Source organism: Halichoerus grypus, chromosome 12 (genome assembly GCF_964656455.1).
Source record: "Halichoerus grypus chromosome 12, mHalGry1.hap1.1, whole genome shotgun sequence".
In the NCBI taxonomy this organism is placed as follows: Eukaryota; Metazoa; Chordata; class Mammalia; order Carnivora; family Phocidae; genus Halichoerus; species Halichoerus grypus.
The window spans coordinates 100,353,917-100,381,873 of record NC_135723.1 but is presented as its reverse complement, the minus strand read 5'-3'; the positions used below and the strand labels follow the sequence as shown (position 1 = coordinate 100,381,873).

Below are 27,957 nucleotides of genomic sequence, written 5' to 3'. Positions count from 1 at the left end.
TCTTCCGTGTAATTATTTGCATAGCTACCTCCCCCATGGGCTGTGACTTCTTTCTGGGTAGTGGCTCTGTCTCATCCATCCATACCCCTTTCCCCTCCAAGTGCCTGGCAGAGAAAAGTGCCCTTTTTTATAATAAATTCGCTTGAATTGGGAGTGGTGGTAGGGAGGCTGTCAATTGATGAATCTGGTGTGGAACTGGGTAGGAAAATGTGCCAGATTAGCTTGAAGTTGGGCTGGGAGTATGGGAGGGGTCCTAATGTGAGTATGGTGGAATATTGGGGTGAGTGAGGTTGAGGAGCAATCAGGCAAACCCTACATAACCCACCTTGGCAGATGTCTCAGAAAGATGGGAACTTCCTAGCCCCTCTGCAGTGTGGGATTCCATCTTGGGCACTAACCCACCTTGGCAGATGTCTCAGAAAGATGGGAACTTCCTAGCCCCTCTGCAGTGTGGGATTCCATCTTGGGCACTAGAATGTCACCTCTAGAAGTAGTGAATCTTGTTTCGTAGCTCCACCTCCTGCTGCTCAGGGATAAAATGATGTAATAATCCTTGTCCTGGAAGGCAGCACAGAAGGAGAAAAACAGGCATATCTGGACTCCCATTTTGTGGGCAGTTCTATGATTGCCTCCACATTCCTCCAATGAACACTCTGGACCCACTTTGTTCCTCTCTCTATTTCATGGATACTGTCCCCTACAACAGCCCTCAGGCCTAAGCCCCGGAGGCCCTGACACCTGGTTGGCTGAGTCAGCACCTCAGGAATGGGGTTCAGTAGGAAACCTGGTGATTCAGGGCCTCAGGAATGGCGTCAGACATGCCAACAAACCAGCTGCCTCCTCCTCTTCCTCCTCCTCCTCGTTGAAGTGGCAGCAAGGAACTCAACTCAGCCAGCTCATCTCTGGGTATTCAAATTACCCTTCCAAATCCCGGCCCCCCAGCTGCCCTCTGCTGGCTCAGCTCTGATGCTTCTCAGGGGGCCCCCCAAAACTGGATCAGGACTAGGGAAGAGGGTTTTTGGCGTCTATGGGAATAAAGAAAAAAAACATAATAGAACTTCCAAGGGGCCCTTTTCTACTGTAAGTTCCCCAAACCGCTTCCCACATCCAGGATAGCTGCCTCTCCTTTCTTCACGGGTTTCCCCTCCTCAAGTTTCCTCCAACCGGGCCGCAGAGGCACGCAGTCTCCCCTCTTCCCTTAGTACCATCAGGCAAACTGAACACCAGCCCTTTCTTGTCTTTTTCTTCTTGCTTTTGGTCTTAAAGCATTTCTCTGTTGATCTTTGGTGTGTGTGTCTGTGTGTAGGGAGAAGGGAGGCAAGATTTTAAGGAACCAAAGATTTAACATCTCGGCTTCATAGTCTTATAATCCTTTTATAGGAGTTTCTTTTTGCTGTGTTATTTTGGCTGCTACTCTCTGGCCTCCCCTTTAAACCCACTTGAGGTCTGAGGAGGAGACAATAGGTGTCTCTGGTCTGCATGCTCTTTAGTCCCCGCCTCTCCAGCTTGCACCCCTCCCAGGCACAGAGGCTTGGCCCTGAGAAGTTTGGCCACAGATTGCCCTGGAAGGGACGTGAGTGGTCAGACAGGTGACTGAGAGCTGGGACGCCTGAGGCCTGCCGTGACTGAGTCACCGCGCTGTTGTTGTCACCACCCTTGTTGAAGTCCCGGCTCAGCACCCCAGACTTCTGTGGAGGCAGCAGCAGCTCCTATTCTTCCAAGCTTTCCAGAGAAGCTAGTGGCCTGAATGGTGAGGCGAGTGGGCTGGGCGGGGAGCAGAGGGCGGCTGGGGCCGTGGGGAGACCTGGGGCCTGGATCAGTGCCTCTCCTCCCCATGCCCCTGCCTCCTCTTCCTCCTCCTCCATGTCGGGGGCCTGGCGGAGGGAGGATTTCCATCTTCTCTCTGTCCCCTGCCCCTCACACAAGAAGCTCCCCTTCCTCGGCTCCCCCTCTGGCCCTGGGACCCCCCTGCCCAGCGGTGCAGGCCCCAGGGGCCTCTCAGCCTCGCCACAGTGCCCTCCCCACCCCCACAACGCAGGCACAGCCTGCGATGACCCCCACCTCTGCTCCCCCCTCTTGGGGCTGCCACTCCACCCCACCCCCAGCCTCAGTGACTCGCCCTGCCTCACACCGATGCCCCCAGGACCCTCCTGGGCTGCGGATAGGCCCTCTGATCCCTGAGCAGGATTACGAGCGGCTGGAAGACTGTGACCCTGAGGGGTCCCAAGACTCACCCCTCCATGGGGAGGATCAGCAGCCCCTGCTCCATGTGCCTGAAGGGCTCCGAGGTAAGTGTGGGTGTGGTGCTGTGAGGGGAGTGCATTGGGGAGGGCCTGGGGGCTCCTGAGGGTGTGAACTGGTCGCTCAGGTGAGAGCCAAGTCCCAACAGTCTCTCCTCTGTGCCCAGGCTCCTGGCACCACATCCAGAACCTGGACAGCTTCTTCACCAAGATATCCTTTGTGCTGGGCCCGGCAGCAGTGGCATTGGGCTGGGGGGTGGGGGGCTCGGGGCTGGTGGCATTCTTGGCAGGGAGGCTCTGAGGGTGCAGTGGTTTGGGGGAGTGAGGGAGAGGGGTCCTCAAGAAAGGCCCATCCTGCCTCAGGCTTATTTCTTAACACACTATCACATCTATAGCTACCACCAGAGGAATGGCTTTGCCTGCATCCTGCTGGAGGATGTCTTCCAATTGGGGTGAGATGCTTGTCCCAACCCCCAAACTCTGTCATCTTGCTTCCTCAGTAGTGCCTGCTGCTTCTAGTCCACCCAGCATGGCCACAGCCCCCCTCACTCCCAGCAGCCCAGGGGTTCAGCAGGGTGGGGAGGACCCCCCAGGGCTGGCCTGGAGGCTGATCACTGCACTCCCTGTCTCCCAGACAATTTGTCTTCATTGTCACCTTCACTACCTTCCTCCTTCGGTGTGTGGATTATAACATCCTCTTCGCCAACCAACCAAACAACCGGACGAGACCTGCGTTGCTCCACAACAAAGTAACCTTGGCGGATGCCATCTTATCCTCCTCCCAGTGTGCCCAGCGGTGAGTGACAGCTGGTTGGGGGAATGACTGGGGGAGATGAGCAGGCGAGAACCACCCATCCTTTTGTCCCTTGGTCTGAATCAGCGGTTCTCCAGGTTTTTGGTCTCGGGACACCTTTAATACACTTAAACTTGATCAGGAACACCCAAGAGCTTTTGTTTATGAGAATCATATCTATCTGTATTTACCTTATTAGAGATTAAAGCTGAGAATAACTTTAAAATCTAAGAATGCAGAAGCACACATTCCATCAGCTGCTGACATGATGTCACACACATAGCCTCTGGAAAAGTCCATTGTACCCTCATGAGAGAATGAGCGTGAAAACGGCAGAAAACCCGAGTGTTCCCTGAAAAAAATTTGGACCTTGCAGACACTTGTAAGGGCCTCAGGGACTCCCAGGGCGTACACTTTGAGAACCACTGGTTTAGCTGGGTCCCCCTCTCTGTGACTTTTCCATTCTCTCCCCAAGTCTGGTCTCCCTTTCTATTGGGCCCCCACTTTCTCGCTGCTATCTGTCCCGCCCCACACAGGATCCGCTCCAGCCCCCTGCTGGTCTTCCTGCTGATCCTGGCTGCAGCCTTCTGGCTGTTACAGCTGCTTCGCTCAGTCTGCAACCTCTTCAGCTACTGGGACATCCAAGTGTTTTACAGGGAGGCCCTGCACATCCCCCCGGTGAGCTGGGTGGGCGAGGCTGCGGACAGGGGCCCTGTCAGGGGGGGCAGAGAATAGGGGAGGAGTGGGGGCTGTGCAGACGGGAGGACCCAGTGGAAGGCAGGCACCTGCCCAGGCCCTGAGTAATGTTAGGAGTTGGGGTACCACCACTTAGAAAACATGGTCTGGACCCTAGTGGAGTTTTGTTGATTTAGTTAGATTATAGAAGATGATTTATGGTCACATGCTTGTGGTCAAAACAGTAGGTATTTAGAGGAAGGGTGGGCATCAGGCTTTACAGGGCAGAAGGAATTTGGGTGGGGCTTGGAAGGATAGGAAATGGGAAGGCATTCCAAGCCCCAATGCAGGAAGTGGGGCAGCACTGAGATGGACCCCCCGGCCTGCAACTGAGTGGTCAGGCCCCATCGGGTGATCCCACCCCTGTGTCTGGCCTCACTTTCTATTACAGTGAGCCACTGTGATGGGCCCCTTCCCTGTCCCTGTTCATGCTTTGCCCTTTCTTTCCTTCACTGTCCTCATCTGGTCCATGCTCCTTGCTCTGTTCCTAAGTTCTTTCTTTAAGGCCCAGCTCAAAGGCTACCTTCTGCAGCCGGCTTCCCTTGCTCCCCTCAGAAGTGCAGAACCTTCCACACAGCTCTCCTGCCCAGCCAAGGGGAGAGGTTTCAGAAAGCCCCCCAGGCAGAACGCAGGGAGGATTGAGAGGGCCAGGGGAGCACAGGTCAGGGAGAGGAGGAGTTAGACCACTGCTCCTCCAGGAGGCTGCTGACCCTTCTCTTCCTCGTCCTCCCTTCTTTCTCCTCCTCCCCTATTCCTTCCAGGGGAAGGGGCGAGCCAGGGATGGACTGGAGAGGCCGGCCTGGAGGGACTTGACTAAGTCGGACTGGGGCAGCTGGGTGAAACTGGGCTAACGTGAGGTTTGCAGATGAGACCCAAGGGAGATCTGACAGCATCCCAACAGACACGGACACAGCCAGTGTCTTAGGCAGGTTAATCTGGTGGTGGAGTGGGATGGGCTCGGGGGTCTCGAAGCATGCTGAGGCGAGGAGGCTTCCGGCCCTGTGTCGGCCAGCACCCTAGGAATGGGAAGGAGAGTTTGCATTCCCCGCAGCAGTTCTGTGCTGTAGGGGAAGAACTTCCGGGCGGATGGGGGAGGGCCCAGAATATCTGCTCTTAGGGAGCTGAAATCTGATACCTGAAGAAGTTAAATGATGAGGTGTCACCGGGAAGCACATGACTCATGGCCTCAGGAGAGGCAGGGGCAGGAGGAACACAAGTCAGAAGAGGATGAAAGGAAGAAGTGTCCTAATTGTTTGTGACAAGGTCAGGGGAGGTCAGGGGAGGGCAAGAGCGGGCAGAAAGGGAAAGGTGGCAGGTTTCATGCCTTGAAGGCCAGTGGGAGACCAAGGTGGGGAGAGGGCAAAGGAGGGATGTAGCTCTGCTCAAGGTGCGTTTGGGCATCACCGTGCCGGGGACTCCAGCTTGCTGGCGCTCAGCAGTGCCCTCTCCTCAGGAGGAGCTCAGCTCGGTGCCCTGGGCCGAGGTGCAGTCCCGCCTGCTGGAGCTGCAGAAGAGCGGCGGGCTGTGCGTGCAGCCGCGGCCGCTGACCGAGCTCGACGTGCACCACCGCATCCTGCGCTACACCAACTACAAGGTGGCGCTGGCCAACAAGGGCCTACTGCCGGCCCGCTGCGCGCTGCCCTGGGGAGGCAGTGCGGCCTTCCTCAGCCGCGGCCTGGCGCTCAACGTCGACCTGCTTCTCTTCCGCGGGCCCTTCTCGCTCTTCCGCGGGGGCTGGGAGCTGCCCGACGCCTACAAGCGCAGCGACCAGCGGGGCGCCCTGGCCGCGCGCTGGCGGCGCACGGTGCTGCTGCTGGCCGCCGTGAACCTGGCGCTGAGCCCGCTGGTGCTGGCCTGGCAGGTGCTGCACGCCTTCTACAGCCACGCGGAGCTGCTGCGGCGCGAGCCCGGGGCGCTGGGGGCGCGCCGCTGGTCCCGCCTGGCCCACCTGCAGCTGCGCCACTTCAACGAGCTGCCGCACGAGCTGCGTGCGCGCCTGGCCCGCGCCTACCGCCCCGCCGCCGCCTTCCTGCGCGCCGCCGCGCCCCCCGCGCCCCTGCTCGCGCTGCTGGCCCGCCAGCTCGTCTTCTTCGCCGGCGCGCTCTTCGCCGCGCTGCTCGTGCTCACCGTCTACGACGAGGACGTGCTGGCCGTGGAGCACGTGCTCACCGCCATGACCGCGCTCGGGGTCACGGCCACCGTGGCCAGGTGCTGGGGAGCTCGTCCGGAGAGGAGGGGGGGCATTCCTCTGCCCCGGGGCCGAGCCTCCCGCGAATCCGTACCCTTCCCGCCGTCAGCGCCCCCCCAGCCCTGCCGCCCAGCCGCAGTTCCTAACCGCAGGCCCCTTCTCCACCCCCCTCCCGCCCTCCAGGTCTTTCATTCCGGAAGAGCAGGGCCGGAGTCGTTCCCCGCAGTTCCTGCTGCAGGCGGCTTTGGCGCACATGCACTACCTCCCAGAGGAGCCCGGCCCTGCGGGCAGGGCCAGCGCTTACCGGCAGATGGCGCGGCTGTTGCAGTACCGGGCGGTGAGGGTCCGGCCCGAAGGGGGGCTGCGGAGCCCGCGGGCGCCCGGGAGAGGGCTCGGGACAAACGGGCTCGGCTCGGGGCTGGCCATCCCGGGAGCCGGGAGGTGACTGGCTTAGAGGTTTCCGGCCCCGGCGAGCGGCCCCGGGGGTCTCTTGGTCCTGATTGCGAGCGTGAGGCCCCTCAACAACCCCTTCTCAGCCTCACCTTGCTTCCCCAGGTCTCCCTCCTGGAGGAGCTCCTGTCCCCTCTCCTCACTCCGCTGTTTTTGCTCTTCTGGTTCTCCCCTCGTTCCCTGGAGATCATTGACTTTTTTCATCACTTCACTGTGGATGTGGCTGGAGTTGGGGACATCTGTTCCTTCGCCCTTATGGATGTGAAGCGCCACGGCCACCCTCAGGTTAGAGCCCATCCCTGGCTGTGTGGGGTTGTGGTTGGGCAGGGCTTTGCTTGCCTCACTCGGAGCAGAGCTGGGTTCCACTCCAATCTTATCGTTGGCCACCAGTGACCTTGAGCTAGTCACTTCACTTCCTCACACCTTCGAGTCCTGATCTGTCAAATGAGGACGTTGACTGTAGCTAATGCACGGGCTGGGAGGATTACAGCAGATGATGTGTATAGAACCCTGACAGAGTTCTCAGCACATTGTAACTCCAGTAAGTGGGAGGAAAGACTGCCAGAGAGGCGGAGATGTGAGCTGGTGAGCAGGTGGGGCTGGAAGAAGGCGCCCAGGCCAGCCCTGGGGTCCAGTGTGCATAGGCTGGCAAAACATTAAGCCCACGCCCTCTGCTAGTGCAGGCTCTAGACCCAGGTCCTGCTTTACTGCTGTATTCTTGGGTGATCTTGAGCAAGTTCCCATCGTGGCCTCTGTTCTTTGACCTGGAAAACGGGCCAGTGTTTCCTGTCCCGCTTACCCCACGAAGCTCCCACTGAAAGCTATAAAAGCAGTGTCCACAGCATCTGAATGACTGACTGTTCTTGTTCTCAGTGGCTCTCGGCAGGACAGACAGAGGCCTCACTGTCTCAGCGTGCGGAGGATGGAAAGACTGAGCTCTCCTTGATGAGGTTCTCCCTGGTGCATCCACAATGGCGCCCCCCCGGGCACAGCTCCAAGTTCCTGGGGCACCTTCGGGGCAGGGTACAACAAGATGCAGCAGCCTGGGGCGCCACCTCTGTTCGCAGCCCCCCCACGCCTGGGGTGCTCAGTGATTCTTCCTCACCTCTGGTGAGTTGCAGCCTGGCCTGGCCTTCTGCCGTCACCATCCCCAGTCCCTCCATTCCATCTCACTTTTTGTATTAACCTGCTCCCTGGTCTAGCTTGCTCCAAGGCCTTTCCTAGGCTTCCTCCCTCCCCTTCTGTCCTCTCTTCTGATGCCCTCTTCTCTTGCTCCCAGCCGGAGGCCTTCCTGGCGAACCTCTTGGTGCAGCCCCTCCTGCCCCCACGGGACCTGAGCCCCACAGCCCCCTGCCCAGCTGCAGCCACAGCCAGCCTCCTGGCCTCCATTTCCCGCCTTGCCCAGGACCCGAGGTGAGGGTGGGGCATGGAGAGGCAGGGCAGCAGCTGGTGAGGAGGGTGCTGGTCCTCAGGAGGAGTACGTAGGGGCCCTGGGAAGGGGAGATCAAGTCTGGCCCTCGCTGTGGGGTCCAGGGGGGAGGGGCATGTCTTTGGTGTACTGTGCCCTCTGTTTCAGCTGTGTGTCTCCAGGAGGCACTGGGGGCCAGAAGCTGGCCCAGCTTCCAGAGCTTGCTTCTGCTGAGATGAGTCTTCATGCCATCTACCTGCACCAGGTGAGCAGGGGGGTACCAGAAAGAGAAATGTGGGGAGAAAGCAGCTGAATGAAATGGAGATGCAGTGGGGGGCATAGAGTGTAAGGAAATACTTGGTAGGAGCTCAAAGAGGAGGTCTGAGAAGCCTCTGCACCTCGTCCAGGGTCTGGGTTTCCCACTGTGGGGCACGAGAGAGCCCATCATTCCTCTTCCTTCCATTTAGCTCCATCAACAGCAGCAGCAGGAACTGTGGGGTGAGGCTTCAGCCTCTTCCCTGTCCAGGCCCTGGTCCAGCCCCTCCCAGACACTCTCGCCCGATGAGGAGAAGCCATCCTGGTCAAGTGATGGTGAGGTGGTCAGGGTGTGCAAGGGACAGACCCTGGGTGGACAGCGGGCATCACCACACTGGCCAGCTGATGGCTTTTCTCACCAGGCTCCAGTCCTGCCTCCAGCCCCAGACAGCAGTGGAGAACCCAGAGGACCCAGAATCTGCTCCCTGGAAGGTTTCAGGAGACCACAGACACCCAGAAGGAGCCTAGTCAGGCCCCTGGCACTGACTGAGAGGGCTCCTCAGGGTCAGTGTTGTCTAATGGAGCGGGAGGGTAGGGGTGCAGGGGAGTTGGGGAATGAATAGAAAATTGGGTGGAGCCACACTTGGAGGGATGGGGGCAGTGGTGGGAATTCAGGGTGATAGGGATGGTCATCTTTGGAACCTAAACCCCTGGAATGCTTGCCAAGAGCCTTCTCCTCCCCCAGGTTCCCTGGCTTCTCCAGCTATAGGAGATCAGACAAGGTGGAGTGGAAGGACGTGACACCGAGCCCTCTTTAGAGACCCACCCCCCCAGACTGTAGGCCTAAGGACGCTTTAGTTGGGCAGGAGTTGGGGGAGGTTAGTGATGAGCTCACCCAGAGAGCAGAGAAAGGGTAGGAGAGGAGATGCCAAAAGATCTGGAAACAAGTCTCAGAGATGATCCCCACCTGGAGGACAGGGCCAAGGCAGAGGCCTAGCTAAATGTTAGGGAAACAGTTAGGGACGGGACCTGAACCCCAGTGGGCCCTTCAAGCTGGCCTGGCCTTCAGGGTCCCATGGGACTTGTGGAGGGAGGGCCATGGGGACTTGTGAGTGGAAAGACCACGGAGGGCTGATGTTTTTGGAGTTCAGCACTGGTGTGATGTCGGAGAAAGTGGGTGTGGCTCCTCATCCTGTCTGAAACCAGCAGTAAAGGTTGCTCATGGCTGTGTTGCACATCTTTGTAACCTTAGTGGCTGGCATTCCCACTCCTGGCAGCTGAGGGCTATACCTGCTTCTCAATCAAGAGCAAGGAAGCTACACAGAACTGTCTGTGATTGGCTGGAAACCACATTTCTAGAGCGCTGGGTCAGAGTGGAGTATGTAGGATAGGACTGCCTTTTAAAGAATTACTACGACCTTCAACTGCACAAATTAAAAGACAAAGCTTGTCATCCTGTAATTTTAATCGATGGGGCTGGGTGAGGCATCTTAGTAGCTCTCATAACACCTGGTCCAGTCTCTTATGGTGAATCTTCAATAATAAATATTTGATTTAGAGATTAGGTTTCAAGATAAGATACTCCTGGGGGAGGTAAAGGGAATCTAAAATTCACCTAAGGAACACAAAAGGGGTGACAGTAGGCCCTGGGAGGGGGCCTCCAGACCTGGGGCAAGTAAACAGACCTAGAGAGGGACATTTCGCTCATTTCCCGGAATAAGGCGATTTAGGGCAGACTCTGGAGAAAGATGGGAAGCACCTCGGGAGGGGAGAGGTGGCCGGTCTGGTGGACTGACGGCCCCTCTCCTGGAACTGGGATGGAAAACAAGAGGACTCTCAGGGGCTGGGGGTGTCTGGGCCAGGCGGGTCGAACGCCCAGGGCACTGCGCCCCGCAGATGTCGCTCCTGCAAGGAAAAGCTCTGGGTGCGTATGCGGCTTGTCACCTCCTGAGTGCGCAGTGTGAGCCCGAAAATGTCCTCGTGATAGCGTTGCTGATCCTGCGGGGAAAGAAGGCCAGAACGGGGGTGGGATCCAAGTAGGAGTGGGCCCCGCCCCGGGCATGACCCCGCCCCGGCGTGGCGCCGCCCTCCGCACCCGCAGCACGCCGATGACGTCGCCGGCCTCGTCCAGCTCCATGTCGCCCTCCGTCGCTAGGATTCGCTGCACCGTCTGCAGGACGCTGGTTGCCATGGTGACGTCGCCGCACACAAACATGTGGCCCCGCTCGAGGCACAGCACGCGGTGCACCTCAGCAGCCAGCTCGGTCCGCAGGATGTCCTGCACGTAGGTCTGAGGGGAGACGGGGTTAGGGGCGCACCCGGGGGGAGGGGTTCTTGAGGGAGGGTCCGGCCCTGGGGGCGAACAGTTTCTGCGCGGCCCCGGCGGCGCCTATGTGCGTGGCGTTGGGCTCTAGAGAGGTGGAGCCAAGCAAGGGGCGGGGCTAGGGTGCAGGTGAGGGAGACCAAAAGGCACGCGGGAGGGGCCGAGTGGGGGCGGGTGCCTGAGTGACGCCGGGGGGGGCGGTGCTGAGGGGCGGGGTGGAGGGTGCGCACTCGAGGGGGCGGGGCCGGGCCTGGGTCTGCGCGCCCCTCTCCGCCCTTCCCCGGTGCCCAGTCTCAGGTTACCCCCGCGCCCTCAGGGTGTCGCACCTTAGGGCTGTCGGGCTCCCGGGAGAAGGCGGTGAGGACGCGCCCAAAAACTCCGCGCTGCTGGGCATCCCGCACCTCGTCGCGGTAAAGGTGGTCGAGCTGGGAGCATCGGCAGCCGAACACCAAAGTCATGGGGGCGGGCTGCAGCCCTGCAAGCAGCACTGGGGCTTGGGAGAGCCCTTTCCCCGGGGCGCAGCCCCAGCGACATCTCCCACTGGCTAACCTCGCCCAGGCGGACGGCCCACGCCTTTCGAATAGAGACAACCACTCTCGGCTGTCTAGCCTCCAGGAGAGTGCAGGATGCTCTCACAGAGACCTTGCCTGACCCTGATTTACAGAGAAGACGCTCACAGAAAAGCAGATTACGATAGGTGGTGGCTCATTGGGTGGAATGACCAGTGGTGGCACTGCACTAGAACGTGGGGCTTCTGACTTAGAATTCCAAGCCCTTGGCACCATCTAACACGGAAGTTCCGGGATTCCATTTAGCCCTGTCCCTGCTCCAACCCCATATTCTTGCACATCCTCAGCTTCCACACTGTCTGCCTTCCTATCAGTCACAGCCCCCTTCTTTTGATTTACCAGCTGCCTTGCACACCCCGTGTCCAGCCTGAACATCCTGTAGCTTCCTTGAGTCTTGGACACACTTAGGTGAGCTCCGGCACAGTCCCAAGTACACTGGGCATTTCTGCCTTCTGAGTCCTAGTCCCATCCTCTCCAGACTTCCAGTTCCCCTTGTCCCCTTGTCCTTAACCCAGTCCCACACCTACTTTGTGTCTGGCCCCAGGAAGCTGGACCAACAGGGCACTGCCCTCCCCTTGGTCTAATAAGCTTCTTTTCATCTCTGTGGCCCATTCCTTGCCCTCTTTCCTACCTGGCTTCTGTCTTCCAGCCCCCATCCCTTTCCCCCTAGATTGTGTGACTCCCTCCTGTCTTCCGGTCATTCCCTTGGTCCCCAGTCTCACCTTTGCTGTCAATGTCGTGCAGCCGCTCCTGCCAAAATCCCCGGAAGGGGGCAATACCTGTGCCAGGGCCCACTAGGATGCAGGGCAAGCTGGGGTCAGGCGGCAGTCGGAAGGAGGGAGCCCTAGTGGAGGAACACTCTGTCAGGGCCCTGTGCTTTCCCAGCTCCCACATTCTTACCAACTTCGACTCCAGTGGACAACTCAACTTCCACCGGTAAATGGGTAGTCGAGTGCTTACGACATAGTCTAGCTCAGAGTGGGCATGGTGTGTTATGAAAAGAACTCTACTTGCAGGCAGAAACTCCCTGGACCTGTGTTTCTGGAGGTTGGGTCAAAGGGAATATGATTTAATTTGAATTGAAGAATGTTCTGATAGCTCAGGAGATTTACAACATATGGGAAGGGAAGGACAGCTTTTGGTTCATAACGAATTCACTGAGTGTTTATTTTAAATCCTAGTCTTAATGTTGGTATTTGGTTTGTATTTAGTAGATTGGTACAGTTTGTGATTTAGCCTCCTGGATGTGTTTGGGTTACTGGACCTAACTGGTGCCCATCCCGGGAACTCTTTTAAGTCTCTCTGCGCCACCCCCCCCCCCCAGCCCCCTGAGGCTTTGGGTCCTGGCTGCTGGATGGGGCAAGGCTTCTGAACCCAGCACCAGGGAAGGGTATCCTGCAATCTTTTACTTTCTTTGAGTCCTCAGTGATACTGTGGTAACCCAACTAGTTCTCCCTGGACTAAGTGGGGACTTGGCCTTGAACAGAGCACCAGTTCCCAAGTGCCATGCCTCCCAATATCAGACTGACCCCAAGGATGTAGCGAGGGACATAGTTTACCTAAAAGCAGCAGGGCCTGCAGATTGAATCCCAGCCCTGTCTCTGGGAAGGGAAGCTTTGGGACAGGACCCTAAGTCCAAATTAGCGAAACACCCAAAGCTTAGTCAAAGTTCTGAAGTAGCTTAACCAGATACCCCATTCTCGAGATGTGTTAAGTGGGTCCTCCCTGCTCCCCATCACACCCCTCACCAAAGCTCCCACCCTCACCCTGTGCAGCCACCTGCTGATTCCTCCATCTGTCCCTGGCCATCCATGTGGCACTTTGTCCACCCCTGCTTGGACAGACACTCTCTTCTCGATGCCCCTTCCACCCCCGTCCCCTGAAGTACTCACTTACCCCCTGATGAAGCAGGGTACGGGATCTCCGGCCTTCAGTTGGCTCAGCCATGTGGAGCAGACTCCATAATGAAGGGGGCCCAGTCCATCTGGGGGTTGGGGAGGAGAGGGTGCCCATGAGGGGCCCATCCCAGGGTCACTGTGTGGCCCTGCCCCTGCCCCTCCAGCACCTCACCCTGCGTCCTGTATGCCAGCACGGCTACTGTGAGGTGGATCTCTCCTGGGTGGGCGCTGGGTGCTGAGCTGACCGAGTAGTACCGGGGCTGGAGCAGGGGCAGCTGGGTGAGGAGCAGGGGGGCGGGCAGTGCCACCGAGGGGAACTGCTCCAGCACCTCCAGCAGCGTGGGGCAGCGGAACCACTTCCACTCCTCGTAGCGCCGCGGGTCCTGGTGGGAGCAGGGCGCACTGGGCTCGGAACCTCCCAGCCCTGCCTGCTGACCTCCCTTCTTGACTCCTCCTGAGCCGAGCCTCCTGGGGTTTCTCCCTTTTCAGTTCAGGCCAACAAACATTTCTTGAGCACCGAGAATTCAGAGCTGAATTAGTGACTCCAGAGCTGGGTCTTAAACCCCAGGGTGTGCTAGCCAGGTGGACCCCCTTTCCCGCCTGGCTCTTCCTGCTTCTCGAGCCCCTGCTGCCCACTGGGGCCGCCCGCACCTGGCTGAGGCTCTCGAGCTCCTGCTGTTCGCTGGACTCTTCGGCCAGGGTGCTGAGCAGTCGAAGGAGTTGAGGGCTGGGCGGGGAAGTGATGTCCAGGAAGAAGGTGAGAGCCTGGCGCAGCGTGCATGGGGGCAGCCGGGGGTCCCGAACCCAGCTGGGGGGCGGTCCACCTGTGGGTGATGTACAGGGGAGGTCTGAGGAAGGGGCCACCTGGAACTGCAGAGTCTGAGGTGGTCATTGCTTTGGGGGTATCCCAGGACTGACCACGCCTTGTGTTTTATCGGAGACCTTGCCCTTGAACAGTGGTGGTGGGCCTGTCTGGGCAGCCCCTTTGTGTGTGTGTTTGGCGGCCTCTGCTTGGTCTGGGTTGGTCTGGGTTCTTATTTTAATGCCAGGCACCGGTATGGCAGGAGATACACCGAGGCCAGCTACAGAGTGGGCTAGGCTGTCAGGGGGAGACTTTGGGGGGAGCCCGAGGGGGGCGGCCTTTTGGGGGGAAGGGGCAGGTACTGAGAAAGGAGCCACGCTCTGTGGACCATCCAGCCACGAGGTCAGTCCGACAAGAGGGGGCACACCGGCTCCGAGCACAGGCGTTACGGCTGTGAGGGGAGGTGGCAGTCCTCTACCAGGTCCTCAACTCACGGGGACCCTGAGGCCAGGGGGACGAGCAGGCTGTCACTCATGCCCCAGACCGCTCGGCCTTACCGGGGCTGCCCTTCTCCAGCTGCTCCACGGCCACCGGCTCTCCTGGAGGAGGCGGGTCCTCCACGCGGCTCAGCAGCGCCTCCACGAGGCCGGGCCGGTTGGGCGGGCAGATGCCTATGTGGTCCCCTGGCTGGTACTGCAGCGCCTCCTGGCCTCCAGTGTCCAGGCGCACCAGGATCGTGGCCCGGCTGCGGGTCAGGAGTGGGGGCAGTTAGAAGGGGGTGAGGAGGGCGTGGGCGGGAGCGTGCTGGGACAGAGGGAAGGAGAGGCCAGGACAGGTGTGTGTGTGGGGGGAGGTGGTCCTCCTCACGTGGACTTGCTGCTTTGCAGGTTTTCCACTGAAAGGACCGTAGCCTGGAACATCTTCCTCCTGTGCACGTGGATCAGGCCTGGGGGGAGACTGAGACTGAGCTGGGAACCCGGCCGGGCCGCTGACAGTTAGTCCTGGGACCCTGGGAGCCCAGAGGGCCAGCGGGGTCAGGGGGAGGCCAGAGCTTCACCTGGCAGCAGCTGGAGGCCCTCGGCCTGGGCACTCAGCCGGTACCTCTGGCGCTTCCAGCTCCGTTTGGGGCTGAATATGTCCCGGGCGGCGGCCTTGGCGTCCTGTCCCACACAGAAAGTCTCACAGGAGGCCTGAGGGGCGAGATGGTGAGGGCTGAGGGCCTCGGGTCACCAGGGCGAGCGGAGCAGGGAGGAGCTCAGGGAGGCTGAGGCGGGAGGCTGAGCTGGGCTGTGGGGTCCCCAGAGGCCACCTTCCTTCTGTTCCTGGGACTGGGGGGGGCCCTCTCGCCTGCGGCCTCAGCAGCCCCAGTGGCTGGCTGACGGTGCCTGTTCTTCGACCCATTTCATGGCTTGGCCACTGCACTAGCTCTCCCTTTGCACATGTTTACTCGTGTCACACCCACGGGTTCCGTAATCTGGTGAGTGGTACTCTCTCAGGGAGCGCGGCGCTCGGCACACGGTAGCACTCAGTGAACGCGGCTGTGCGCTCGGAGTGCATTCAGATCCTGACTCGTCTACTTATATTCCACATGCCTCACTGAGCCCTCTTTCCACCTCATTAGGTTCCGGGGAGGATGAAATGAGATGCTTTATGTAAAAACCCTACAGTGCTCCCGGAGGGGGACACCAAATTTGGGTGGCTGTGGGAGGGGTCTCTGGCCTCTCTGTCCTTCTTGCGTTGCTCATAAGGGCTAGAGGGGCCCCTGGGGCAGGACCCCTGGGAGGGTGCATATCCTATTTGTCTCTGTTCAGGTAGGAGTCCTGCAGACTGCTGGTCCCGGCCCAGGCTTGAAATCCAGGGCTCACCCATGATTGGTTGCTCCTTCTCCTCCCAATGCGTATCACCAGTCCTGTTAATCTTTCTTTTGTGTGTGTAAGGTCTTATATCTCTTCCTTCCTTCCTTGGCCCCCTCCCTTCCTTCCTAGCCCCACTGCTACCACCCTAGTTCATTCAGCGTCTTCCTGCTTTCTAGTTGGATGTTCCTCTCGTTGACCCTGTGTCTCTAAAGCAGTATCCCTAAAACTTCACCTTGTGCTCCTTTTCCTGTTCTACTCTTAGCTTCCAGTCGCTTCCTTTCATCTGGATTCTTGTTTTCCTTCCTGTTCTCCTCCTCCCAACCTGAGCCTATCTATTTCTTCAGCTTGACTTTCTCCTTCCCAGCAAACCCTCCACCTGTGCCAGGCGCCCCCACAGCCCTCCTCCTTGCATGTACCGGTTGGCTCCATCAGGCCAGACCTGATAAACTCAAGCCTGGGAACCCTGGGTGGGGCGAGCACTGCCCTGAAAGAGTGTTAGGACGGGGAGAAGGAGCCTGTTCACCTCCAGGCATAATCCCCAGACCAGGCAGAGCTGCCTCTGGGGGAAGCCCAGGCTGAGAAAGTCACAGCCCTGGGATGCACCCCTCCTTGCACTTCCCTGAGCCAGGACACCATCTGTCCAGGCACCTCCCCAAGCCTGTCTGGCCTCTGACTTTCTGTAGGTTCTCCTGGCCTCAGTTTCAGCCCTCGCCTCTGTCCAGCCTTCTCTTGGGCCTTCCCCTCTCCCTCCACCCTGCCTGCCCTGCATGCTCACCCTCTAGGCTCCCACTCAGGGGCCCCATCTGTGCCTGGCTGAAGCTCTACCTGTGGGGGGCCCTTTCTGCTCTCCTCTGCCTGGGCCAGCCCACCTCTCGTGTTGTTAGGGCCGCGTCATCCACTGCTCCGGACTGAGCCAGAAGGACTGGCTGGACAGTGGTGAAATGAGGATGGATTTTGGAAGGAACAGGATGGGACCAGAGAACCAAACAGAATCAGGACAGCAGCAAGGCCTCCAGCCTCAATATTGCATGTCTCAGAGGGGAGGGGTGCAGGTGGGAGGGAGCCAGAATTGGGGTGGGAGGCGAAGCCTGGGTCACACATTTGAACAGGCCCAGGGGCTCACCTGAAAGGCGGCCTGGGCCCAGCCACGGAAGGCCTCCTCCTGGCCACACAACTCATCTCCCTGGCCCAGCTGCAGTAGCCGCTCCCCGCCCAGCTCTTCTAGCCGTGTGTCCACCGCACGAGCGAAGGCGCAGAAGTGGGGGTATGCCCGGGAGCCCAGGCCGAACACACAGAACCTGGGGTTCAGGGAGCCGTCACTGGAGCCCACACCTGTCCCTGCCCCCTGTATGCCCCGGCAGCCTGCCCTCCCTCCCATGCCTCCCCTCACTGCAGCTCCCACACCTGAGGGTACCCAGGGCCCCTGCACTGTCTGTGTTACTGGACTCCTTTCTCTTCCGTCTCCAGGAGGACACCAGCGGGTCTGAGCAGGAGACACTGTTGAAGCGGATTTTGTAACTCCTGGCAAGAGAAGACAGAGACAGGGCTGTCACAGAGAACTGGGAGCGTGGCGCAGGCCCAGACACAGCCTGGGGACAGCTCTGGGGTTTCTACATCTGGGATAGGAAAGACCCTGCCCTTGGGCTTGGCTTTGTCGCCCTGGGGATCTCTGTGCTTTCAGGCCCCATTGTGCCTCCCTTCCCTTCTCTGAAGGGGACCTCAGGACTGACCAGCCCTCAGAGTTCCGGGGGCTGTGAATGGCCAGGTCACAACAAGGAAGTAGGGCATCCTGAGCTGTGATGGGGGTCCAGGGAGAACATTTCAGCCCTCCTTTCCTCACTGTCTCCACATGCCTCACTGTCCTCCCTCCCACCTCCCCCTAAGCTCCGAGCCCCACTCACTTGTGCTGTTCTGGCCGAGGGGAACTGTTGTAGGGGCCGGACATCTCCATCAGGGCCGCCGCAAAACTCTGGGGAGGGGAAGTGTCGGTATCATGGTTAGTTTTGTTTTATTTCAAACCACACAGAAGTTTAAAACTGCAGTCGACTGATCCTTATTTATAAATTCTGATTTTAATTTGTTTTGAAAATTTTATTTATTTATTTTTAAGATTTTATTTATTTATTTGACAGAGAGAGACACAGCGAGAGAGGGAACACAAGCAGGGGGAGTGGGAGAGGGAGAACCAGGCCCCCACCGAGCAGGAAGCCCGATTTGGGGCTCTATCCCAGGACCCTGGAACCATGACCTGAGCCGAAGGCAGACGCTTAACGACTAAACCACCCAGCCACCCCTGTTTTGAAAAATTTAAAACTGGTATTGGCTTTTTGAAAACATTACAGAACCATAAAGTAACAAAAGAGAAAAATCTACCCTTACCTTTCCTCCAGTCCTCGCCCCCAAGGCATGTGCTCTATGGACAGGTGTTTAACCTCCTAGATCTGTTTGGTTGTACTTCCATATGTATCTGTCTTTATAGTTTTTCCAAAAAGTAAAAATGGGGCTACACCATACTTAGCTGCTTTTTCCTCAGCAACCTATCATGGATCTCCTTCCAGGTCAACACACCAAGACTGACCTCCTTTTGAATGGCTGCATAGTGTCCCCACATTTTCATGGACCACATGCAGGAGACTTTCGTCTGACTCAGGATATCTGGGTGGTCTGTGACCAATGCTCAAACACTTGTATATACACACATCCACCTCCTCTTTTGTGTATTTTGGTAAGGTAGTCCTTGCAAGGGGAGTTGCTGAATCAGGATTTGAAGGCAGGATGAGGTGGGTGGTCAGATCTGCCCGCAGCAAGAGAGCGCTCTTGGCTCACTCGTACCAACACTGGATGTGGCCAGTCCTTAATGTTTCAGCCAACTTGATAGGTGGAAAACAGCCCTCAGTCTCCCTGCATTGCCTCCATTGCTGGTCGGTGGCACTCACATCTTCTAGAAGGCTGAGCTATGTCATGTGCTGCCACGAAAATAGCTAAGAGCTACGCGGAACACCTTCACACAGCAAAACCCAAAATGTGGCAAGCCTGGAACACCCCAGTGTTAGCTCTAGGTGCATCTGGGTGGCGGGCCTTTACGTTCACCGTAATTAGTGTGTACTACTTTAATTTTATTTTTTGAACCTTTTGTTGAAGTGTAATACGTTCAGAAAAGCACGCATATGAACGTATAGCTTTCTAGATTTTCACAAACTGAACATGCCTGTGTCATCAGCATCCTCTCAGGAAATGTTGCCAGAACCCTAGGATTCAGCTTCGGACCCCTCCCAGTTACCACCTCCCACCCCGGGGGGGGGCAACCATTCTCCCGATTAAAACCAAGGATTCCTTTTGCCTCTTTCTGAAGTTAATATAAAGTGAACCCTACGGTCCGGTTCTGTTGTGTTTGGCTTCTTTCCCTCTCCATTATGTTTTCAGATTCACCTATGTTGCGATCCGTTCATCCTCATTGCTGCATAGAATTTGAATAGACACAATGTATTTATCCAGTCTACTGTGGACAGTCATTGGAATTGTTTCCAGTGTGGGGCTATTATGAACAATGCTGCTATAAACATTCTTGTTAGTGGCTTTGATGAATATTTTCTGTGGGCCATATTCCTAGGTTTGCTCCATTAAAAAAAAAATGGAGTGAAATTTACAGACACTGAAATGCACAGAATTTAGAGGTGCAGTTCAATCCATGTGGCTGTTTGGCAGTTTTTTTGTTTTGTTTTTTGTTTTTGAAGTTAAACATACATCTACCCGATGACCCAGCAATTCCACTCCTAGATATTTATTCAAGAGAAATGAAAACATAAGCCCACAAAAGCCTTGCCCAAGAATGTTCATAACAGCTTTATTCATAATAGCCAAACCCTGGAAACGACCCAAGCGCCCGTCAGCAGAACAGAGAAACAGTGTGTTCACAGAGTGAACGCTGCTCGCTGCTAGGCAGTAGAAAGGAGCGAGGCACTGAATCGCTCACAGTGGGATGAGCCTCAGACACGGGCCGAGTCCTTACTGTGTGCTCCCCTTTCTGTGACATCCTAGAGCAGGCAAAACTAACCTGGCTGACGGAAGGGATGGACTGGGAAGGGGCTGGCTGGGGCCACTGACAAGGGGACTGCCTGGGTGATGGAAATGTTCTGTGTCTTCATAGGGTAGTGTAAATACCACTTTTATATTAAAAAAGAAAGTGATTCTGTTATTCTTTACAAGGCAGATCAGAATGACGGCTGAAATGGGCAGCACGGTCGGCAGGGGGGCGGTGGGAACTTGCCTCAGAATTCTGCTTTGGGCTGCTTGAGGAGGTACCCAGCGCTCAGGAGGCATTTATCACCTAGAAGCTGCCACAGCCAAGGGCATGAGGAATGACTGTAGCCGGGGCTGCCAGGACAGAGAAGCTGGGAAGATAGTGGCTGATAATAAAGTGTTCAGTGGTGGTGCTCTAGTTTGTTTCTTTAAAGATTTGTGCAGAAAGTGAAGTTGCCTAATCTCTGTTGACATCTGAGCAGTGCTCTTTTCTTTTGTTAAGGAAAGAAGAAAAGAGAAAGCTGAAATTGAGTAGTAAGTGGAGTATCGCTGTTTTTCTAACTAGTCAGTGCTTGAGAGCGGTCTGACCTCGTCGGCCAGCCAAGTGCCTTCCACATATTAAACACTTGCATGGATGATGGAAGTGACCCGGGGACACACTGTGAGGGGTGGGGCTGGAGTATGGCTTGTGCAGGCTCTCGGGTCCCAGTGAAATGTCCACACTTGCACTCTGGGGGACTCTCAAGGCATCTCCACTCTCCATCATGGAGGTGGGGTTCCTGCCCAACCACCCCATTTTGAGTCTCCCCTCATTTCCAGTGGCCCCTTTCCTGCTAGGCCTCACCTCTCCGTTCTCTGGGGGATCACCATTCCCAAATGTGCTGGTCACCACCAACACCAGCGTCTCATGCTCAAGGGACACCACATCGTACTCATCCATGCACAGGACCTGTGGACGAGGAGAAGACCGATGTCCCAGGGACTTGGCCCCTGCTTTCCTGGCACTTCTACCCTGACCCTCCCTGGCAGGGCACAGTTCAGACCCTGACTCAGGCCTGGACTCAATCCCTGAATCCATCTGGATCCCAGGCTTCCTCCTGGACTCTGACTTGTGACCCTCTTCTGTCCTCCAGGGCACATCTGAAGTTACGGATGGGCCCCCTCCCCCTTCCCAGATCCCCACTCCACTGGGCTTAGCCCTACCCTGGGGTCGAAAGCCTTCCGGAAGAGTCTCCCCAGCTGCTGGGCGTAGCTCTGGGCCCGGCCGGTCTCCGAGCCATACAGGATGGTCGCCTTCACTCGCTTTGCCATCACGGTGCCCATGAGTGAGGCAGAGATCTTCACCGCACTGCAGGCGAGGGCAGGGTGAGGGCGGTCCCAGGCACACCGAGCCAGGGCCTCCCCAGGTGCATGGTCCAAGCAAGGTCTTGGGGCGCTGAGTGGTGGGTATGGGGAGGTGGTGGGCCTTCCCATTGCTAGAGCTGGTCCCCTGGGTGTGGGGGAAGGGCAGCACTCCTAGGGCACCTACTTGGCCACTTCCTTAAAGGTCTTCTTCCTGGTGATGCCGGCACCCTTGGATGCACTCCCCTTCCACGGGTCTGGCTGCAGGGGAGTGATGGGGGAGTGGAGGAGGAGATAAGTAAAACAAGCATTTGGAGGCCCCTGGGGGCTGCTTCGTTAGAGCTGGCCACAGTGGGCGAGAGCCAGCGGGGTGGGCACCTGATAGCGGAAGGCCGGGGACAGGACATAGTTGACCATCTCCTGATGGAAGACAGGGGTGAGGCTGCCAGAGATGGGGGGCACGATCCAGGCCCAGTCGGCAGGGCAGCCCCCCCTAGCCTTCTGCTCATTCTCCAGGTGCTTCATGAAGGAGGCGGTGGCAGCATGGTGGTCCACGATGGTCACTTTGGCCAGCTGGGGTTGGGGAGGCAGGGGCTTAGACTCAGCCTACAGACTCACACTTCTGTGACCCCAGTCACCGCTGTGCCCTGGGTCACCCCACATCTAACACATGCTGTGTTCTCCCACCATGCTGTCACCCCTAGCTGCAGCCTGTGTGGTGCGCCCAAAACTCAACAGTAGCAGCTCCAGTCTCCCACGTCTGTCTGTCCTGCCCCTGAACCAAAACATCCTGAACTCTGGCCAAGTTCTCAGCAGGTGCTAGTTTCCTCAACCAACAATGCTCAGCAGGCCTTCAGTCCCGGAGTTGGTGTTTCCAGGATCCAGGGGGTCCCACACATCACAATACCCCCTCTGCCCTGGGGGCCTGCATTACTGAGCATGTCCCAGTCAGCAGGGCTCCAAGCACACTCTACCCCCATACTGTGCGCCTGGAATAGTAGGTGCTGTGTCCCTAGAAGCGCAGGCCCGGTGTGCCCCACGGACCGTGGTACTCCTCCCAGCTGTGTCCAAGGCCTGCCCCCGTCTCTAAGTGCCGCCCTCTTTTCCAGCCCCAGCCCCTCCCCTCCTGGCCGGTCTGGGTCTGTACCTGGTAACTGTGCAGCACGGCCAAGTTGATTTCCACCGCTGCCTTGTCTTTCCACAGCGATGAGGTGGTCCTGGTATCCAAGTCCATGCAGACCGCCACATCCTGGGAGCGGGGGTGCAAGGCATTGGTAGGGACAAGTATGGGGGGAGTGGACGGAGAACATCTTTGTCTGGAACTCATGACTAGAACGAGTGAGGGTGGGTAGGTGGCCATCGAGAGGCCAGACTGCTTAGTTTGGGACCGGTTCAGGTTCTTGCCTGCAAAGGCACCCCTGAGCAGAGAGGGACCCTGGGCCAGTTACTTCTCTGCCCCGGATCTTAACTTCTCGTCTCTAAAATGACATTGTTTGCAAGATCTGCCTTGAGAATCTGAGGAAAGCTATAGAACTATAGATCCCAGAAAAATAACTGCATATTTGTACCCACGCATGTACACTCCTTTGCCCCAAATTCGCCGTCCTGGAGCCCTCCAAAATTCTAGTGTAGGAGGCAGCCTGGGCCTCACTCAGGTTCTTCCAGTTGCTGACAGGGTGGGGACCTATTTGCGAGTCACAGGCTCCGGCCCAAAGGGGATGCATCCCCTTCCCTACCCACGGGTCCTCACCTCCAGGACGTTGTATCGGTGAGGGTCACACAGGTTCCGCGTGCCAATCTCAGTGCTCATGTACCAGCCGCTGAAAGGGGCCGCAGGGAACTCCAGTCCCCCGATTTCCAGCAGCATGTTGCTCACCGCCGGGAGGGCATACCAGCGCAGGCCCAGGGCTGCAAACCACTCCAGCCTGGGGGTGTCCGGGCAGGGGATCAGGCTGCCTGTGGAGCCTGGCCTGCCTGGCCACCCCACGGCAGCCCCTCCTCCACCTGACTCCAGTCCCTCTCATGCTCACGTGGGGTGTTCCAGGGGCACCTCGAGGACCAGCTCAGGGGGCAGAGCAAAGAGTTCTGGGGGCTCATCTGGGGCCTGGAGCAGTAGGGGCAGCACGTCAAAGCGGCCGTTTCCTGGGGTCCAGCCGTGCTGGATGCAGAGCTGTGGGGAGCAGGGTCAGAGGTAGGTCTGAGAGGCCCAGCCTCCTGCACTCCTTGGGGACCCCCTTCATTGGCATCTCCCTCCTTCATCTCAGAGTCCCCCCTCCCTGCTCCACCGGCCACTCTTTGGCTGGATCCCCACGCCCCCTCCCAGAGCCCTCATTGGCTGGCCTCCCCCTGCTCTGCCTCTCTGTGCCCACCTCAGTGATCTCCACGTTGGCTGGGTCCCCCCGCACTGAGCCGTCCTGCTGCCTGTAGCCCGCATAACGCACCAGTTGGCTGTTCCAGATTCGGAAGTCTCCGCGGCCTGGGGCGCGCTGGGGGAACACTGTGATGGCCGAGCTGACACATGAGGACGACAGGTGTCAGAGCCCCGCCTTCACTGCCACCGCGGGGAGGGGTGGCATCTGGCACAGTGTAGGGGGCACTCACCGGAGGTTGCCCCGGTTCGTGGCATACTTGATGTGGTTGCAGATGTAGGTGAACATCTCTTGGGCAGAGCTGCAATCCCGGGCATCGAACACCTGAGCCAGCCGAGGCAGGGGGATGGGGGGCGGGGGGGAAGGGCTCTTGAGTCTCAGCTCTAGGAGAGGGTGAGGAGGCAGGGGAGGGAGTAGCCACCTCCTCTGCAGCCTCCAAAGGCTGCCGGGGTCACTTGTCACGGTTCTTTCTCCTCCGGGGAGCCTCCCTGACCATCTGCACCCACACTGACCCCGCCTTCCTCCCCTGCACACCACACACCCAATGTAGCCTGGTCTGCTCCTTATCTCCTTGCTGGGACATCTCCCCACCGCTGCAGAAGCTGACTCAGTACCTGATACAGAGGAGGGACCCAGTCACTGCCAAACTGATGATTGGGGAAGGGCACCAAGTGACAGGGAGGCCACCTAGGGGTGGGGGTGGTGAGTTCCCCATTACCCACGGTGCTCAAGCAAAGGCAGGTGACCCCAGCCAGTCAGCAGACTCTCCTTGAGCACACTGATGATGGGAAGGTGGTTGGCCGCACTAGGTGGCTGTCCGGGGAATCTGCCCATCCTGACGTTCTGATGCTAGGAGAAGCACCTTGACTGGCTGAGTGGGGCCACCAGCAGGGAGCTGGGAGACCCCTTGCCTGCTTGTGTTAGTGACAGCAGCAGGGGTGGCAGTGACTGGTCTGGGGCCAAGGAAGGGATGTAGCAGTGAGTGGGATCCAATATGGAAGCTCTGATGGGCTCAGAGTTGAGCTAGGGCTTTGAACAACGTCAAGGGGATGCAAGCATGACAGGATCGTTCTTTTACTGGAGACTCCTTCGGGGATTTACTGCACATGTGGCTTCATTCCAAATTCTTTGGTGGCCAGCTACAGCTAAGGAGGCCCAGGTCATGGATTAAGTTCCCCTGTGGGTCAGCTTGCTTCTCTTAGGCCATTCCAGTGGTGGGAGTGTGAAGGAGGGTGTGAGGCCAAGGTGCTGGAGGATTGGGCTGGACAAGTGGGGCCAACAGGGAAGCAGCAGCAAGGGGCCTTTTCCAGAAGAATGCTTCTGTTGCTCAGACAACCCCCACCCCCCCACCTGATCACTGCCCAGCTGTCCTCACTGACTCAGCATGTTTGGGTGTTTCTCTCTGCAGCCAGCCAAGGCATTGATATGGGGCTTAACAACCAGGTGTTAGCTATTGGGCTGAGGGCTCCCCAGGGGTACCAATCTCTGAGGGAACGGGCAAGGATCTCCCCGCTGCTTGGGACCCCATAGGGGGTCCTCAGGAGCTGCCCTCACTGCTCCTTTCCCTTTCTCTCCCCCAGTCCCGATCGTGGGTGCTTGCTGGCCAGCCACACCTGCAGCTTCCCCCACTGGATCCGGCCTACACAGCGGGGAGCATTTCGCCAGGCCTGCTTGGCCCCGAACACCAGCTCGCTCTCCCGAAGCTGGTAGGTGCCCATGGCTGCTACCTCCGCTTCCACCTCCTGAAGCCTCTGCTCATGGGCCTGGGAGCCGCTCCTGTTGTGGAGAGGGGAGCAAAGGAAGGTCATATTGGGGGGAGAGGTTCCCCAGGCTTTGTGTGGGTGTTGGGGAGAGGCTGGTGGGTGCTGGTGTCAGGGTGGGGGATGGGAGTGGGTCCTGGGGAAGGTGATCATCCTTTCGAGGGCTTGGTAGGACCAGGGCCCCACGTCAAAGGACAAGGGTGGGCTGTGGGTCTCAAGGCATGGTCTCACCTCTTGATGGAGCTATAGTACTGGTTGATGAAGTCCCTGGCCTGGCTCAGCAGCTGCTCAGGGGGTGGAGGGTCCTGAGAGGGCCGGCTCTGCAATTTCCGTGGAAATACCAGAGAGCCCAGGCAGCGTCTGGGGGTGCAGGGCCCATCCTGGGTTGGGGTGGAGGGCAGAGGCAGAGAGAGCAGGGAGCATGGGGGTCAGGACCAGGTCAGGGTGCAGAGGCAGGGTGGGGAGCCAGAGGGAGGGTGGGTCTCGGCAGGTGTGGGTTGAGGGCTGGGGCTGGGACTGGAAATCGGGGTGAGGTTGGTCTGGGTTGTGGCAGGACTTGAGGCAAGGGCTGGAGGCTAGGAGTCACCAGAGGCCCCTGTGTGTCCCTTAGCTCCTCTGGCTCTTCCCAGTGTCTCTGAGTTCAGGAGGGGACTGGCCGTAGCCATACTGACCCTGACGTGGGATGGAGAGGGCTCCCGGCCTTACCTGCTGTGACTGGGCACTCAGGGTGTCGTAGGTGATGCTCCCCACCTCCCAGTTCTTCACACGAGGGAACTTGGGCCCGTCCGGTGGCCGGGTGAGCGGGGGGCTGCTGGGACCCAGGGGAGGGGTCATGGGGGAGGAATGTATTTCCTTCTGGATGTGCCCCTAGAGACCCCTCCGGCAACATTAATAACCCCAGTGACTATTGCTCGCCTGCCTCACGCTTCCTTACGTTTCCTCTGTCAGCCCTCACAGCCACCTTAGGAGGTAGACGGTATCAGCATCCTCATTTACAGATGAGGGACCTGAGGCTCAGAAAAGTTAGGAATCTTGCCAGAGGCCCAGTGGGCAGGATCAGGTCCCTTCAAAACCCAGGCCCGCCTGTCTCCGTGTCGCCAGAGCCTGGGCTGCCCAGGGCAGCAGCGCCGAGCTCCTGAGCCCCTGACCCAAGGCTGGGTCCTCATCCCTGTTCAGGGCCCACCTCGCCTCTTCTGGATGCAGGGTGTCCCACCCCTGGAGTTGTGATGAACCCTACTTTGAGGGGGACGGAGCCCGTGGCTGAGCTGAGGGAAGCCCCCGCAGGGATTCCTCCGCCCAGATTTCCCTCCCCACTCATACCCCTCCTGACAGTAACCATCGTGTGAAGGGAAGCCTCAGAGGCCTTATCACTTCCTCCCAGAGGCTGAGGCCTGCGTCGGGGAGGAAGGGAGGGACTCGGACCTCTGGTGCGCCGGTGCGGAGCCTTCCCCGCAGACCTACCTCCAGCCCCTGGCCACGCTGCCTGGCCTGGCACCCCACCTGGCCTCCAGCTGCCCTTTCTCTCTTCTGGGGGCTGAGGATGCCAGGTTAGTTTCGGGGTTGACGGCCACTAGGAGGTGGGGCCAGGAGTCGAGGAAAAAGGCCTGTTTGCTCTGTCTTTTCAGCCTCCCACCCCAAGGGCCTGAGTCTCCTGGGCCGACTCTCTCCCCTTTCTGTGAGCAGGTCTTCTCACTCTCCCGTAACTATCCTCCGCAGCCTCTTTTTTCTGTTAAATAATCATCAGTGTTTGTTGAAGGCTTGCCATGAGCTAGAAACTTATAACAGTTCCATGGAGTAATCACTGCTCTGTCCTTATTCTATATACATGAAGGTTCGGAGAGGTTAAGTGACTTGCTCAAAGTCAAACAGCTCTTGGCAGCAGAGCAGCACTCAAACCTGGTCAACTGGCACCCTTACCCCCTGCTTTCACCTGTTGCCTGCTGGTCCTGATCGTGGTTTCTTATCTGAGCCTCCCTGAGCGTCCTGTTCTTTCTGTACTGAGCCCTTTTGTGTGGGGGCCCCGGACCTCCTGGCTGAGCTACAGGCTCCAGCCCTTGCCAGCCCGGGGCTCCTGGGCCTGACGCCCTCCCTCTTGCCCCCTGCTTCTAGCCGCCCGGGCCCTTACCTGAGGTCTGGTGCTGGTGGGGGCACGGGTGCCGGTGCCCTGCTGGGCTCTGAGGAGGTCGGGGAGGCAGGGCCCTGCTTGCCGCACAGCCCCAGGCCCAGGCCCAGCCCCAGGCCACATGGGGGCCTGGGCTCCTGGCCCACACTCTTCAAGTTGCCCATGTTCAGCCTTGCCTCAGCTCTGGCCCTCCAAGCAGAGCCCAGACCTTTTCCTTAGGAAGGGGAGGGGGCAGTGGGAGGGGGCTCTCTGGTGCTGGCCCTTGCCCCGCCCCTGCCCCACACACAATGGGACAGGAACAAGGCAGGCTGGGAGGCTCTAAAGGCTCGGCTCCATGCCCGCCCAGAGGGTGGGGGCCGGACGCCTGGGTTCCGCTCAGAGGACTAGGACTGATAAGTGGGAAGCCAGGTGTTCTTGGAGCCCTGGGGCTGGAGTGCCGGAGCAGGGGTGTGTGTGTGGGGGTGTAGGTGGGGGTAGGGGGTAGGGGTGGAGTTGGCAGGGTGGACAATCAGAGGGTCAGAGAGGTCCTTGCGTGTTGTCTGGCCGGAGCAGAGGACTTCCACCTTGCCCGGGCTGGCCTTGCTCTGAGGGGTTGGGGGGGGAGGTGAGCACTGTGTCAACATCAGGGGATGGTTCCCAGACTCTGAGTGACCACAGGGACCTCTAGGGTCCCTGCAGGTGCTCTCCTTCCCTGCCCTGTCTACAGCTAAGCACTCCTGGACCCCCACCTTGGAGTGCTTTGGAGATCTCGGGGATACAGTTCAGCAAGGATGCAGTGACCCTTTGTCCTTGAGTCTGGCATTAGGGTATCCCTTCCCCTCCCAGCCC

General features: G+C 58.4%; 3 protein-coding genes across 5 annotated transcripts in view; 2 read left to right on the top strand and 1 right to left on the bottom strand.

The window, feature by feature from the left end:
* The first annotated feature begins 406 nt into the window (after positions 1–406).
* Positions 407–9,522, top strand: ATG9B (autophagy related 9B). The gene is made up of 14 exons (XM_036102127.2): positions 407–2,288; positions 2,408–2,451; positions 2,628–2,692; positions 2,875–3,036; positions 3,570–3,711; positions 5,222–5,976; positions 6,140–6,293; positions 6,512–6,691; positions 7,280–7,516; positions 7,686–7,819; positions 7,983–8,079; positions 8,282–8,405; positions 8,492–8,633; positions 8,815–9,522. The coding sequence occupies exons 1-13, from the start codon at positions 1,748–1,750 to the stop codon at positions 8,617–8,619; spliced, it is 2,763 nt and encodes a 920-aa protein (XP_035958020.2). The 5' UTR covers positions 407–1,747; the 3' UTR covers positions 8,620–8,633; positions 8,815–9,522.
* Positions 9,517–27,336, bottom strand: NOS3 (nitric oxide synthase 3). Of its 2 annotated transcripts, none has more exons than XM_036102119.2 (26): positions 27,133–27,336; positions 25,713–25,818; positions 25,239–25,387; positions 24,861–25,023; positions 23,480–23,571; positions 23,248–23,389; positions 22,909–23,048; positions 22,629–22,803; positions 22,026–22,127; positions 21,257–21,451; positions 21,066–21,139; positions 20,741–20,885; positions 20,382–20,486; positions 17,419–17,486; positions 16,922–17,038; positions 16,641–16,815; positions 14,719–14,851; positions 14,529–14,607; positions 14,219–14,406; positions 13,511–13,683; positions 13,032–13,242; positions 12,858–12,945; positions 11,684–11,805; positions 10,719–10,867; positions 10,165–10,359; positions 9,517–10,067 (listed from the first exon to the last, which is right to left on the bottom strand). In XM_036102119.2, exons 1-26 carry the CDS (start codon positions 27,291–27,293, stop codon positions 9,906–9,908), a joined length of 3,609 nt encoding a protein of 1,202 aa, XP_035958012.1. In that variant the 5' UTR covers positions 27,294–27,336; the 3' UTR covers positions 9,517–9,905. The 2 variants fall into 2 exon arrangements, with proteins under 2 accessions (XP_035958012.1, XP_035958013.1); XM_036102120.2 differs by having other exon boundaries at positions 25,713–25,815.
* KCNH2 (potassium voltage-gated channel subfamily H member 2) overlaps positions 10,257–27,957 on the top strand; it is a 62,990-nt gene continuing 45,289 nt past the window's right edge. Inside the window, exons 1-2 of one of the 2 annotated variants that reach the window (XM_036102123.2) lie at positions 10,257–10,353; positions 24,828–24,953. The gene's annotated coding sequence lies outside the window, so the exon portion shown is untranslated. The remainder of the gene's footprint in view (positions 10,354–24,827; positions 24,954–27,957) is intronic. The other variant, XM_036102124.2, reaches the window with a different exon arrangement.